This window comes from Mchenga conophoros, linkage group LG3 (genome assembly GCF_057382185.1).
Source record: "Mchenga conophoros isolate Kocher_MC1m ecotype Shallow Benthic linkage group LG3, M_conophoros_male_GT1.1, whole genome shotgun sequence".
Classification (NCBI taxonomy): domain Eukaryota; kingdom Metazoa; phylum Chordata; class Actinopteri; order Cichliformes; family Cichlidae; genus Mchenga; species Mchenga conophoros.
In genome coordinates, this window is record NC_140528.1 from 73,754,162 (window position 1) to 73,768,894 (window position 14,733).

Below are 14,733 nucleotides of genomic sequence, written 5' to 3' on the forward strand. Positions count from 1 at the left end.
ATCAGGACTTTGAGAACCGGAATCGAATGGATTATAGAAATCAGTGATGATATCCAGCCCTAGTGAGCAGCCTACGCCAGACAGAAGTGGATCTATATCTCAGATCGTTTGTAACGAGCCACGGAAAGCAGCTGTAGCCACTGAAAAGACTAGAAATGAGCGTAATACATTAGATGTCATAGCGCGCGGCTAACATTTACCACAAAGAAAAACGCGTTATTCAGCGTCGTGTAATTTCCGCTAAATCCAGACTCTGTAACTTAACGTAAACACAGAAGACTTTTGACCAATCACCAATCAGGATGAATTGCACTACTGTACTGTGCATCCCCTCGAGTGACACCCCTGGTCTAGAGTGAAAATGAGTGCAAGAAAACTTGTGTATGTGTGTTTTGTTATTTATTGGCTTTTAGAAAAAAAGATCTAACACACACATACCATCAAGTGTTTGTATTTAAAAAAGTCAGTTTTTTCTAAAAAAATTCAGGTTATTCTGAATTTCCCATAGGTGTGAATGTGAGTATGAATGGTTGTCTGTCTCTGTGTGAGCTCAAAAGGCTCGAAAGACTGCCGATCATCATCCAGGGGATACCTCTGATAGGATAAGCTCGAGCCCCACACAACTCTAAAACTGGCTGGGTGGATGGATCTTTTGGGAGAAATGGGATTTCCTGGCAGTGGATGACAGGAAGTTTACATCTTTTTCCATGAAAACAGAAATGAAGAGAAATGAGCAACAGCAGTGTTACAAAGGCAGATTTTGAAATAAATTGACATGAGTATAACTTTTTTCCCACTAAGATCACATCTACTTCCATGAAAACAGAAATGAGCTACAGCAGTGTTACAAAGGCAGATGTTTAAATCTGGCAATAAATACAAACTCTTCTTAACACAAAGACAAAAAAAGGACAAATTTCACTTTCAATCAGTTCACAAACTCATTTATTGCAGCGCACTTATGTGTAGACATTCATTTCCTTTCCACAGGACGGTAAGAGAACCTTTAAAAAACTTTTCTGTACATCCTCCAAGAGGAGATTTACTAAGTCAACACCGGCTGGAGTCCCCTAACACGGATTCAAGGGGAAAACGGGGGCAGCTAGTTATAAAAACTCGAAGTTAGCACAGCAGCTGCAATCCAAATGTCAACAATACAAAAATAAATAATTGAGATTTTTTTCTGGATGAAAAATGGTGTAAATTGTTAATATTCTGATGTGGGTTAAGAGCAGGTTCTAATCTATGCAGTGCAAATGGAATATTTTACAACACATTTTCTCATCTGTACAAGTACAGCGCCACACTCACACTCAAGTCAACACACAGGTCCATCTTTACCCGACAATTCATCGCAGCACTTTGTTTTCCCGCCTGTTTCACTGTTTTTAGTGGAATGTCAAATATCAAAGGCCTTCTGTCCTGACACAGTTTCAGCACTCATCAAGAGCCCTCTGCACTTTTATGTAAACCATAAAAGAGATCCTGTCTGAACCGTCGTGGTTCACTCTGTGCTAGAGTAGAGAATGAGAGTCACAGCTCTGAGTTATGATCAGAATAAGACATGTTAGCTGAACAAACACAGTATGTTACTGTTAAAAATGCAGCTTTAAAAAGGCCGACTGAAGCCAGCACACCTCTGCTGTCTGTGTTCCTCTGATGTTTTTAATCAGTGGTGTGGCACCTTCATGCTTCAGATTGATGTCTTTGTTTTTCATGATCTCTACTTTCCAAACAGCTGCTGTCACATGTGTTATCACAGAGATCAATACTCCTGCTTTGAGCACAGGGCATCTGGAATGTTATGAATCTATTTTAGTGATTGATAATTAGTGATTGTCCAAAGCCTCAGTCCTCTCCCATTTAAATGTGATGCTCCAACACAAAGCTGCACAGAGCCCCAGTGTGAGCCTGTACATGTGAACATTCATTAAGACTGATCACAACAATCAGGGTTGTTGACAAAAATGCAACCTCGACTGAGATTTCCTTAAACTGTACAAAAAGTCAGGTGAACTTGATTTACTTACTCTTCTTCAGAAAGTGCACAAAGTTAGAGTCAGAGTCTGTACACGGTCTCACACAGAGCTGATACGAGTATAGCTACGACAGATTTAAGGAGGCAAAAGGCTACGAGCAAAGCTGCTGACATGCACACACACAGATATTCTGTACAGTGATCAATCGCTTTATACAGCTTCTGTAAGGAAAAGCAACTCAACTAGTCTGAAGAGATTCAATACAGCTTTCCAGGAAGTTTACAACAACAGTTCCACTTTTAGGCAGCTGCTTGGAAAACCTCTTTAAAGCAAAGCAAAGAAACATGAAACGGCCAACGTCATCTTCCACGGCAAACGGAAGAAGCAGTACCATGTTCGTCCAGCTGGAGATGTCCGAAAGTCTCCCTGTTCCCCAAAGTTGAAGCAGGAACAGTAAGAGTTTGTGTCTCTGCTGCTGAGAGGATCAGTTCAGACGAAAGGCGCTCCAAAACATTTAAGGCACCACTGGACGCTGGGAGTAGGCGGGCGATCGATGCAGTGCAGAGACTTGCGCTGCTCCGCGCTCAGCTGGTTGTATGCGCTGTGGTACTCTCTGTCGAAGGCCTCTGCATGATGACGACACAGATATGAGTTAGGAACGTTTCACATCATCGCTTTTCATCACCTTCAAACTCTTACAGCACACTAGAGGTCACAGCTGACATCACTAGTTAATCTCACTCACCTACGTCGATGTTCTCCCGTCCCAAAGCCACCAGTGACAGAAACAGTATTTCTCTATAGACGCTCCTGTGAGACATTCACACACACGAGGCATCAGACACTTTTCTAATGCACAGCAGCAAAAATCACAACTAAGAGCTTAAAGGAAGACTAAATATGAAACAGTGACTATAGATGAAGGAGGAGAACTGACCTCTGCCGTTTGAGCCCTTCTGGACGCCGTTTGATCTCTCGGATCAGCAGGTTGATCGGTCCGTAGACGTCGTTGGTCTGGATGTTGCGAACAATGGTGTTGAGGAGAGTGCGGCTCTCCTGGTGGTCTGTTGGCCCCAGAGTTCCCCTCTTCTCCACTGGGAGCACAAACACCAAAGCATCAGAGAGTCTGCTGAAATATTCTTTTAGCAAAGAGCCTCCACTCTGATCTGTTCTGCTCAGCAGTGACACTTTAACAAAAATACCCCTCAATCTCCTAATACATGCACCGAAGGTATCAATTATAAAATCCCTTTTTGTCTCATTCCAAAGTTATTAGATTGACAAGATTCTCAGAAAATTTGACCTTTAACCTCAAGGTCAAGGTCACTGAGGTTCAGTGTTTTTTAGTAGATACATGTATGGTCTTAAGTCCTTTCGTTATTTACTTTACATTTAAAAAAACATCTTTGACTTCATTTGGGGGGGGGGGGGGGGGGTACCTTTTAAATCAATACTTCATTCTCAATGTGAACTAAAATGTGTTTGCTTGAGGTTTAAAGGCCCAACTCCGGTGCCCCCCAGTGGTGATTATGCAGTATAGTGCATCCTAATAATTTGAAAGCTCACAATTCAATCTGCAAATACAGGTTCTACACTTGACACTGTACTGATGGACAATGACTGATAATGTCTGTCTTCACACTTACAAAAGGTCCTCCAGAGCAGGTAAAGTGGTTCTCCGGGTTCTTGGTGCAGGTTGATATTGTCCCACAGGAGCTGTACGTACACCTGCTTACTGTCCTGTGGCAGTGACGTCAGAGGCAGCTGCAAGAATAAACCATGACATTATAGCACAGCTTACATGGTGCTCGCTAATTACAGGACATCCTCTGTAAAGGAATGAGTTTGCTGTGTTGGGTCTAGATGACTATACGTGGTGTGCACATCACTGCTGGCTTCAGTCTATTACAGTCACAGCATTTCATCTTTTATGTGTGGGTCAGTTTCATATAAACATTCCTCACAGCTTCATTTGGACGTAGTCCTCTACTGTATGCCCACCTGATGGATGATGTCACAGTTTTCTTACAACAACAAAGAATATAAAGATGAGAGCGATCGAGGAGATTTTTTTTTTAATCTTTAAAAACAGTAAAAAAGCAGCACACCACAGAGCAAGAATACTTTTTACCAGCTATTGTGAAATAGCTAAAATATTCCACGACCCAATGTTCTGAAACTAATCTACACTCTGGTCTAAAAGTTCCTAGTTCCTGGTACAAGTTCCTGTGGACAATAGTGCATACCTTGAGATTGGAAAGCATAGAAGAAGAAGAGAAAACTGCATTTAACCAGATGTTATGTCTAACCTGCACTCCGTTGTTGCAGTGTTCAGAAGTGAGGATGAGACCGGGCAGGTGAGAGGGCAGGTCCAGGCGGCGGAAATACCACACCAGGTTCCAGAAAATGATTGGGTGCTGGCTGAGGAACTTGTGGGTGTAGATCACCTGGACAGATAAACCACAAAGTGTAACTCAAAGGATCTTGAATCTGCTGGCTGACACTTGCTATACACATCAAACCATGAGAGAATGTCTTTATATTTATACCTGATCTCCCTCATTCTCCAGCAAGGTTTCCAGCTCCTTGCGCAGTACCAAGGGGCTGAGGTACGGCACAGACACTGGTTTGGGATTTGGCCGCTTTGTCCCCATGCCGTCCTGTAAACACACAGAATTCCACTCATTGACTCCATGAGGGTAAAAGCACTACTGTCAGTGAAGGCTTGGAACAGAAAGGAGGCACTGACTTGCACTTCCTGCAAACTGCAGGGAAGGCTGGTGGTGGAAACACCATGTCCAGGTCTCTGAGAATAGTCCAGGCTTTGCAGAGGTCCTCCAACACTGTTGCTACGTGTCAAAGATGTCCCGGTGCCTTTCTGCTGCTTACATGCTGCCTGGTGCTCCAGGAGACCCAGGGGATCTGACTGTACCGGCCCTGGAATCAAACTGGAAACAACCATTCACTTATTTATATAGCACCAAAACATTAGCATTATATAGAACTTTATATTATAAGGTAAAGACCTTACAATAATGCAATGATCCACAACAACAATTATTATTTTGTTATTAAAGTTTATTCCAATAACTTTTTGTTCTCAGTCACCAAGTAAAAGGCACCAAGATCATATTAGAAGATCTATGCTGCCATCTAGTGGTAGTTTCTAACACTAGATGGCATGTACTATGAAAACACTAGTAAGGCGGTGCTGAAGATTTAAACAAACATGCAAATGCATCTCCTCGTGCATGCAACCTGAGGTGCATTCAGGGTACTCAGATGAAGTTGTACCTCTTCTGTGCTCCTGGAGTATTTTCAGCGGTCTCCCTCGGTTCATCTTCAGCGAAAGTGATAAGGTCTGGTGTCTTAATGTCAGCCGCGCTGCTAGCTGTGGGGTGGGTGCTTGTGCTGTGGATGCTGTCCCCTGAGGCACTGGGATTCACATAAAACCTTAAAGAGAAAATAAAAGAACAGGGATATTTAAATTTGAGTTGCCACAAAGAATATGTTTGTGTTTTACAACACAGGAAAAATAAAAAATCTCATCTGACAGTTTCCTACCCTGTCATCGTGCGCAGGTCGTGAAACTCGATGTGCAATAAGGGAAGAAAGACCGTCTGACAGAAAGGACAGTTGGTATTGAGGTTGGAATCATCAGCTGTCCAGCCTGCCATGATCTCCTCGTCGTACACCAGCGCTTCACAGGAGCGACACTGGGAGCAACTGGACATCAGCACCTGTAAGTGGGATAACGCGTCAAACCCTGCTGTATTTTAAACATCAGCAGTGAGAGTGCAGCGCAAACAGACTCTGTTCATGCAGGTCCTACCTCCAGTGCACAGTTCTGGAAAATACTCGAGGAGGAGGCGTGATGCGAGGAGCTTTGCTCAGAGTCAGGACCTCTGCCCGGGCGCCCTGGAATCAGATCTGCAGGCCGACATGAAAACAATATTGAAAGCTGGCATCACTGGCCTAAGAAGTACTTCACTGCCCCTCCCTTGCTTCTTCATTTACATCAGAGAGTCAGTGCTTACGTGTCTGTGTGGTCCCTCGGCCCGTGTCACTGCTGCCGCTGCTGCTGCCGCCCAGGCTGGTGCAGCTCTGGTTCAGACCATTAGCCACCAAACCTGGGATGCCTTTTCTCTCAGGACTGTCATCCAAGTCATGTGCAGCCAGCATATTTTCATCCAGACGAGCTGGGAAGCCACCGCCACCAGCCTGAGCTTCATCCTGTAGAGAAAAGTTACCTTAAATCTTCCCTTTTATGCAGAACAGGCTGACAATGTCTGGAATGACCTTTTAATGACCCTCACCTCATCATCTGAATCGGCGTAAGCGGATGCCACTGCCCCCCACACTTTGCTGGCCACGTTTGCTGCCTGCTTCATGCTTGACTTGAGCACATCGATTTTAGGTCCTGTTAAGAACGTGTCCATCTTGATACCTGAAATGGTGTTAAAGACCGAGCCCAGCGACCCCCCCTGAGAGGACTTGACCAGTGCAGTCAGTGAGGACGATCGCTGGCCCGGGCTCGCTGTAGAGCTCGCAGGCGTCTTTGTCTTTACTGCAAAAGTCTTGGAGCGGGTTACAGTGCTGGGGCTGCGTTTGGGGGTGTTGCTCGGTGAGCCAGTTGGGGTTTTCACAGGAGGCACTGGGAGGCTGGACCTCCGCTCCAGAGTCTGTTTGGGCTGAGGTGCATCCGTGGAGTCTACCTGCGGCTGCTGGAGCTCCATGCTGGAGGATTTGGTACCCAGCGGGGTTTTCAAGCTCATGTACAGCTCGATCTCCTCAGCCAGGTTACGGGACACCACAGCAGGCACGGAGCGTGGCGGTTCCTGACTGTTGACAGAGGCCGACTCTTCACTCTCTGACACCAGACGTGACAGTGGGTCAGCTCCCACTTCCACGTCGGCCCTCTCCAAAATGGGTCCTCGCACTCCAGAATCATCTTCATTAGTTTCAGTGTTTTTTCTTACTTGTTTCTCCCTATTTACTTCGGTAACCTTCAGCTCTTTGTCGTCTGTCTTTCTTTCTTCTGCGGTTTCTGGGTCCTCTTCTTCTGGAAGCTTTTTAAGCCTCAAACCCTGATTTTCCTCAGGCTCTTCCTCCAAGTCTTTAAAAAGTGGTTTGGGCACAATATTAGGGGGTGGGCTTTGACCTCCTGAGAGGACTCCAGCAAGGATACGAGCATCAGCGCCCATTCGGCTGGCCATGTGGTCCATGCCTGCCTCAGAGAGCATTCCAGCACGAGTTTCAGCGCTGAAGCTGCAGCTGCGTTCAGAGAAGGATTTCTGCCGCTGATGCTGAGACTGGTGAGCTACGGCCGGGGACGGCAGCGAGGGATCGTCATCGGTAAGTGACACGTTATCGTTCTTGCTGTGTCTCCTGAACAGCTTCCCTTTACCTGCACACAGATACAGTTATTGTAGTGCAACAATTACATTTATGTAGCTTAATTGAAACAGGAACAAATAATCTTTACAAATTCAAAGGTGATGCCAATTTCACAGAATTTCCAACAAAACCTTTAAAGTATTTGAGCTAAATGTACTTTCTTACCCGTTTCTCCGTCAAAGCTTCCCGTGGACAGCCTAACAATACTGTGGACATGCGGCGACCCATCGACAGGACTGTGGGGCTCTCCCACTGCTACTGCACTGTCCACTGAGCCAGCTATGTCCCCTCCTGGTTAAAAAGAAACAAAAATAAAAGTAGTGGTTTGTGGTGCATACAACACAATACTGGAGGTGAAGGCCTGAGGCTGGGCCTTTCTTACCATTATGCTGTGCTTTGGTATCGTTTCTCTCATCAGCCGGCGGAAGTGCAGCGTGCAACGGTTCAGCCAACTCCTGGTGCAGCTCATCCTTGGAGCCATATCCTTGATCACACTGTCTCTCTGGAGAGCACAGAATTTAAAAAAACCACAAACACAGCTGTAATCACAAATGTACGCTTTTAAGAAAGCTTTTGTTTTTGTTCCTCAGAGACTCAGCTGAACCTTGTGTTACAGAGAACCGATGCTTTGGGAATCAGTACCTGCGCTGCAGTGGTTATCTGCTACGTCTTCCATGTCATGGCTGGGGGCAAATACACTGTTCTCTTCACCGTTGACCTCGCTCGAGCTGTCTGCACTTCCATGACTCAAACAGTCGGCATCAGTGACTGCTGAGGCAGCTACTGGAGCACCTAAAGAAGGACGCAGGAAGAAACATGAGTAGACTGTATGTGGTATAGCAGCAGACTTCTGATATTTTCTAGTTAACATCAAGTTAATGTCATCATTTTTTTTTTAAATTCCAATTTATATGTAATCATGAAGCTATGATAAGAAGTGTCCTATAACTTCTAAGTAGAGTCAACCTCTTGTCTGATAAAGTTTCAGGTTTTAACTAGTGCTGTTAAAATGACGTTAACGCCATAACCGCATTAACGCCGATCGCCCTGTGCGTGTGGCTGGACGGCGCTAACGAGCTAACGCCGTGCAGCCCCAGACATGGGACAATCCGCAATAACTCGCTAACCAAGATTTGCCGCGTTAATGTGGTTATGGCGTTAACGTCATTTTAACAAGATTAACGCTGACAGCACTAGTTTAAGTAACCCTGCTAACAGGTAAACAAACAAACCAATCATATAACCTGCTTAGAAGAGGTAAAAAAAAGCAAGAAAAGGGAACAAGAGGAACACAGCCTTGTACATTTGAGTCACACCTGTGGTAGTCAGTGTTGATCCCTTCTCAGAAGATGTGCGGTTTAAACCGTATTTAAACTGCGTGACTCCACGAAGGACGTTGCGCAACTTGGTCCACATGATCAGGCCGCTCTGGTTCCGGCTGGGCCACGGGCTCTCTAAGACAGCCTGCGCAGAACAGATGAAGGATGAGATGGGATTGCTTAATAAATCCCATAAACCAGCATATCAGCAAGACCACACACACACACACACATTTCATATGTTAAAGTGATAAGCCATATATGTAAACCTTATTGTAGTATCCATATGTGATGGCGTTGGGATGGACTCCAGCTTTCTTCATCTCAACCAGGACTCGCACAGCCATCACAGGCAGACCCCACACGCCGCAGAGCTGCATCACCACTCTGTAACACACCTGACAGCAGACAAACACATGATCATTACTTTATATGTTTTGCATTGTCTATGAAATTCCAAAAATCTAAAGAGAAGTGATAATCTAAACATATTCCTACAAAATGTGAACGTACCTCATCCAGTATCTCCACCTCAGTGGTTCTCATCTTCAACAGGATGTTGTACGCCTGCTGCATTGCCCGGGTCTTTGACTTGGCCATCCGTACAGCTGCTGGCAGGCAGATGAACCACAGACTGTAGCAGTGACTGAACAGACAGCGGGCCCACAGAGGCGGGTTGGAGTAGAAACGCTTTGCCATCTTGTATGAGAGCTTGACCTCCTATAGGAGCAGTACGGGCACACGTCAGATGAACACGTTGATAAAGACAAAGGGTGAAGAGCATGGTCAAAGCAGGTATCGTTCCTACTTCTGCTAAGGATGATAGTGTGAGTACGTACTTGCTTTGTCCTCTTTGCTAGTAGTGCAGGGCTGCTGGACAGACTGGCCCCTGCTGCTCTGGTGCTGAGTGCAGGACGTAACTCTCTTGGACGGTCAAATAGATTTAACTGCAGTTTGGGGAACCCTTTATACCTGCAGAATGTAAAGCAAGGAACACTTTTAAACCAGAGTATAGCATCAAGTCAGTTTAACCTGTTGGATATTGATCTGATCGTTTTAGTAACAGAGGGGGTTGTTAATCAGTTTCAGCTGCTTTGGTGTTAATGACATTAACAACAGGTGAACTAGAGGGACAACAACGAGAAAACCCTAAAAACAGGAATGGTTTTACAGATGGAGGCCACTTCTCTTCTTTTCTGATTGTTTTTTCACTAGTTTTGCATTTAGCTAGGGTCAGTGTCACTGCTGTTAGCATGGGGCAATGCATAGACACTATAGAGGTTGCACAGGTAGTTCAACTCCTCCAGGTTGACACATTAATACCACTGGCAGAAAGAGACAGGCAGTTAACTCTAGGAGAGCTGGACAGGGCCACAGAAGGTCCTTAACCCATCAGCAGGAGCGGTATCTGCACCTTGGAGCCCGATTACGTTTGCCATAAAATACCAGAATAGCAGGTCCACCAGTGGCACCCTGTGCTTTTCACAGATGAGAGCAGATTCACCCTGAGCACACGTGATAGATGTGAAAGGGTCTGACGAAGCCGTGGGGAACATTTTGCTGCCAGCATGACCAGTTTGGTGGTGGGTCAGCGATGATCTGGGGAGGCATATCAGTGGAGGGACACACAGACCTCTGCAGGCTAGGCAACAACTCCCTGAGTGCCCTTAGGTATTGAGATGAAATCCTTGGATCCATTGTCTGAACCTACACTGGTGCAGGTGGTCCTGGGTTCCTCCTGGTGCACAGTCTCATGTGGGGAGAGTATGCAGGCAGCTCCTGGCGGATGAAGAAACTGTATGACTGGCCCCCATACTCGCCTGACCTAAATTCACCTCTGAGACATTATGTTTCAGTCCATCCAACACCACCAGGTTGCACCTCAGACTGTCCAGGAGCTCATCGATGCACCATCCGTTTTCTTATTATGAGCACTCCCCTGACATTCTCAGGCACACATGTAAGCACGCGGTGACAAAATGGACTCTCCTGCCGCATCATTTTATCACTGTGATTTTTGGGGGTGTCTTGGAATTCAGCCCTCTGTAGACTGATCACATGCCCATATCGGTGTTGACATTCAGCATGATTTTTCCCCTATTGAGCTCTGATGTGTTTTTAAAGTGTTACTATAATTTTGTGGAGTGTACGCTTAAAGCACTACAAGTCTTACGTGTACTGAGGAGCAGGATCCGGTCCATCATCTACTGGAGGCTCAGGAGGCATTACAAAGACTGTGTGCTCACTCTTTTGAGACTCATCCAGCTCCAGCAGTCTTGTGTCCTCAGATGACTCTCCTTCAACCTGCAGAGGGGATCACATCCAGAGATTTAGAAAACGACACAGGCTGTAGACCATTTCCTGTCTGATACCAGTAAATAAACTAGGTTACGAGGATACTCTATAAAGCTTTTGTAATTAAGCAGTAAAGCATGCTTATTTGATTGTGATTAAGTTAGAGGAAAAGCAGGAAAAATCCATGCCTCTTGACTGAATGCATTCATCAGATAGGGGGAAATTAAAATATATGAAGAGGGGAAAAAAAAGGTGCAAGGAAATCTGATTACATTATCAGCAATTACCTTGGTGCCCTTGTCGGTGATTTTATCAGAGGGAAAAAGCTGCAAGTAGAGGGAAGAGAGCGAAGGGAACAGAATGAATCAAAGGAAATTATGGCTTCCTTAGCCTCCCAGCGTACAAATGTTACTTTGCCAATGAACCACTGTAACACAAAGGCCTGTTCCTGGAAGCAACGCTCCAACGGAAGAGAAAAACAAAACAACAAAGACCAGCATGCGTTTTTTACACGCCTGGAGGCAGCATGATGCCGGGATGGTAATCACCTTTTCGACGCAATCGTCAAAAAAGGCCAGGCCTGTGTCCTTGTCGCTGACGAAGGTGCACTCCTCGATGAAGCGGATGAATATCTGGGTCTTGGTGAGCTGGGAGTAGAACTTCTGGTGGGCACGGTCTCTGCTTTTGAGGAACCCTGCAGGAAGGGAAGGAGAGAGTGCGGCGTCAGCTTCACGGTCATCTCAGTTTACGGAATTTATGAATTCAGTGTCACTCGTTAATTTCGTAACTTAGCAAAGAACAAAATTAGAGTCTTTACTGCATCTTAAAAGGACAAACATAAGACGTTTTGTCCTTTTTGGCCTCATTATATTAATTATTCCTGAGTGACCCTCATCAAATCAATGTGCAGCTATTTATAAAAGTGTTAAACTATGCGGCGTGAAGAAGAGTCTCTTTCACATCATCTAAAATTGATCTTTGAGAGGGGAATTAAATGGAGCCAGGAGCCTATTTCCCAGCATCAAACACTCTTATGGCTGATGAGAAAGGTGATTAATTTCTAAAAACACCTTTAATGGTCTATTTTAAACCATTACAGTACATGGAAGGGAGGGCAGGGAATTGGACTAAAGGGCATATGAATGTGCTCAGCCTCTCAACCATTCGGTCAACCTGACTCCTTGAAACAGAGATGCCAATAAAAGTATGCATGAGTTGAGCCCATCTGAATTAAAGTTGTAAATTATGCAAAGGTTACAGATCCAGGAAGCCATCAACAAATCCATAGTGTTTGGTGAATCACGTGTTTACCTTGTTGGTCATAGAGGGAGTCTGCAGCCGTGGTTTTTTCAGAGGGCGCCTGGGTGATGGGTTTGAGGTAGCAGCGGTAGCCCTTCAGGATGGAGGCCATGAAACGAAGGAAGGCCTCTTGGATTTCCATCTCCAGGGCCGTCCTTTTCTTGTGCCAGGTGAAGTCCGCGTCCATGGGAGTCATGTCGACAGCCAAGCCATCCGGCATCACTGGGCGTAGCGAAACTAAAACAAGCCAGTGTGGTCAGTTTAAATAATTTATATCAATTTCTCGGCTCTCTCCTTTTATAAAGTGTCATTAAATGTACTCTTAATTAATAATCCGTTTATTAATTAGGTCTCCCCACATTTACTTTTCTGTAATAATGCTTGATGATGGAGATAATGTAATGATGCAGAGAGAAAATTATGAGAGTCACAGAACAATGAGGTTACTAACGCTGTTAGCATTAGCTTTCTGACCAAAACGCCTCAGGTGCTGTCAAAAAGTTCAGACAGGTCTATATAAGCACAGCGTATGAATGATTAGAATCAAATGCATTAACTGTTGCTGTTTTATAATGGAGACTGAGCATGCTCAGTGTGGATTTTGACAAAAGTGTTTACAGTTAAGCTAGCTAGCTTGTAAGTACTTTTTATTGCATCAAAAATTTGACATAGTAAAATAATTCTGATATTTTATCAACCGAGCAACCAGAAAAGAAAATATGAAAGCGTATTTGTTTTTTAAAAGGAAATAGCATATAGTTCAGATGCTTTTTTCCCCATTATGTAAAGTTTTGTAATGCATTGTTAGCTTTTTTTAAAGGTATAGTTTTATTTTCAGCTTTGGACTACCATATTTACTAAAAGAATACCATGATGCATTTTGTAATTTAAGCTTACAGTGTTCAGGTAAAGATTAAGAATCCTGTCCACGTTAATTGTGGTAACTTGGTATAACAGGTAAGTGATCCAGGTTTTGCTATACAAATGAGATGCTGTTTGTACCAGTGGCCAGCTGGTGGTGCAAGTTGCTTAGTGAGTTAATGAGACTCTTGCAAGGCTTCTTTGGGAGGTTCTTCCAGTTGCTGTGTTTCTTCTCATCTGACCTGTAACATACAAAACCACAAAGTTTGTAGACTGGAAAAAACCAAAAGACAGCTGAAAACAAAAATCTGGGTTCACAAATCTGCTGCTGAAAGAGTTGTTCAACATAATGAGAGCTGTTAATGTAGAAGACAAAGTGTGTTTTTCTCCAACAAAGCACAACATACAGGTAGATAGTGTTCGTGTCCAGATCCACACAAACAACATCTGGTGGGGGGTCATAAAGGTCAAAGTAGCGGGAGTCCACGCCCACTATAAATGGACACGGCGCGTTGAGGACGCCTGCGAGAGACAGCGGGCACAGGGGGATGTAGGGACACTGCCACTGGAAGGGGAAAATCATCTGGAAGGAGACAAAAGCCAGAATCAGGATTATTACTCCCAAACAGATGTTTTTAAAGGGTTTCCCATGTGTAAAAAAACCCCAAAAACAACAGCAGCATATTTCTTTCCTTACTCACGAGCCCATTTTTTCATATTGCTCCACCCCTCAAGAACATCTATAAGTTGAACACCGAAGGTAAATAAGACAAATTTAGGGGGGGGGGGGGGGGGGGGGGTGTCACACTTGCATAACTGATCTATTGTAACAGCTGAAACCTATTTGGGTTGATTTTGAGAATTGTGAAATCCTTACTTTTCTGGAACTGGAGAATAAGCAACTACATTAGTGAAAAAAAAAACTCAAGTTCAAAAAGCCTGAGTAGTTCCAGAGCTATTTGGATACTTCGCTGCCTGCAGGCAGGGACATGTGAGACACAAAGTAATGATCAGCTATAAAAGCAATTTAAAATTGTCACAAGTTTAAAAAGGAAGTCATTAACTTGCGGTTCTAGTCATTCATGACAGGCATTTTCAGCTAAAAGAAAGATGCTTTACTTTAACATTGTCTGGACTTCATGGTACTGTGTTGCAACATTATTAGGCAATAAATGGATAAGTGGAAACCACCATTACCAATACTCAATAGGGCTACATTATTGAGAGTTGAATATGTTTACAGTATTGATTACAGTGTAGGCGTCACTCGGGCTCCATTACTGATTTTGTGTCTACATAAATAAAAAAGACGTGCAGTGCTGCTCACATCACTGCTCAGAAACTTGTTCCTCTTCTTGCTGCTGCTTTTCTGGATTAAACTGCTCTACCTGACTCATCTTAATGCTCTTTCATTACAGCCATAAAACATAAGTGAAAGGAAATGAAACTAATAGTTACAGTTCCTCCATGTGGACCATTTGAGCTGTCTTTGACTAATTACTGATACTGTTACATATACAGCATATATCATTTACTAAATGTAGCTTATGTCACTGTGCTGTATCTCTCTCTCCATCTGCTTG

At 44.3% G+C, this 14,733-nt stretch overlaps 1 protein-coding gene across 3 annotated transcripts in view; it reads right to left on the minus strand.

Moving 5' to 3' along the window:
• Nucleotides 1–922: 922 nt before the first annotated feature.
• LOC146580422 (DENN domain-containing protein 4C-like) overlaps nucleotides 923–14,733 on the minus strand; it is a 38,528-nt gene continuing 24,717 nt past the window's right edge. For 2 of the 3 annotated variants that reach the window (XM_085267155.1, XM_085267156.1), the window contains exons 10-34: nucleotides 13,558–13,733; nucleotides 13,292–13,392; nucleotides 12,302–12,526; nucleotides 11,539–11,684; nucleotides 11,278–11,316; nucleotides 10,869–10,999; nucleotides 9,535–9,667; nucleotides 9,209–9,415; nucleotides 8,965–9,093; nucleotides 8,693–8,840; nucleotides 8,019–8,168; nucleotides 7,759–7,878; nucleotides 7,542–7,667; nucleotides 6,296–7,386; nucleotides 6,017–6,212; nucleotides 5,812–5,909; nucleotides 5,544–5,719; nucleotides 5,274–5,432; nucleotides 4,729–4,927; nucleotides 4,529–4,639; nucleotides 4,289–4,426; nucleotides 3,626–3,743; nucleotides 2,917–3,073; nucleotides 2,725–2,789; nucleotides 923–2,605 (exon numbers count right to left, since the gene is read on the minus strand). In XM_085267155.1, the coding sequence (XP_085123281.1) occupies nucleotides 2,469–2,605; nucleotides 2,725–2,789; nucleotides 2,917–3,073; nucleotides 3,626–3,743; nucleotides 4,289–4,426; nucleotides 4,529–4,639; nucleotides 4,729–4,927; nucleotides 5,274–5,432; nucleotides 5,544–5,719; nucleotides 5,812–5,909; nucleotides 6,017–6,212; nucleotides 6,296–7,386; nucleotides 7,542–7,667; nucleotides 7,759–7,878; nucleotides 8,019–8,168; nucleotides 8,693–8,840; nucleotides 8,965–9,093; nucleotides 9,209–9,415; nucleotides 9,535–9,667; nucleotides 10,869–10,999; nucleotides 11,278–11,316; nucleotides 11,539–11,684; nucleotides 12,302–12,526; nucleotides 13,292–13,392; nucleotides 13,558–13,733 (4,476 nt within the window). In that variant the 3' untranslated portion in view covers nucleotides 923–2,468. The remainder of the gene's footprint in view (nucleotides 2,606–2,724; nucleotides 2,790–2,916; nucleotides 3,074–3,625; nucleotides 3,744–4,288; nucleotides 4,427–4,528; nucleotides 4,640–4,728; nucleotides 4,928–5,273; nucleotides 5,433–5,543; nucleotides 5,720–5,811; nucleotides 5,910–6,016; nucleotides 6,213–6,295; nucleotides 7,387–7,541; nucleotides 7,668–7,758; nucleotides 7,879–8,018; nucleotides 8,169–8,692; nucleotides 8,841–8,964; nucleotides 9,094–9,208; nucleotides 9,416–9,534; nucleotides 9,668–10,868; nucleotides 11,000–11,277; nucleotides 11,317–11,538; nucleotides 11,685–12,301; nucleotides 12,527–13,291; nucleotides 13,393–13,557; nucleotides 13,734–14,733) is intronic. The other variant, XM_085267157.1, reaches the window with a different exon arrangement.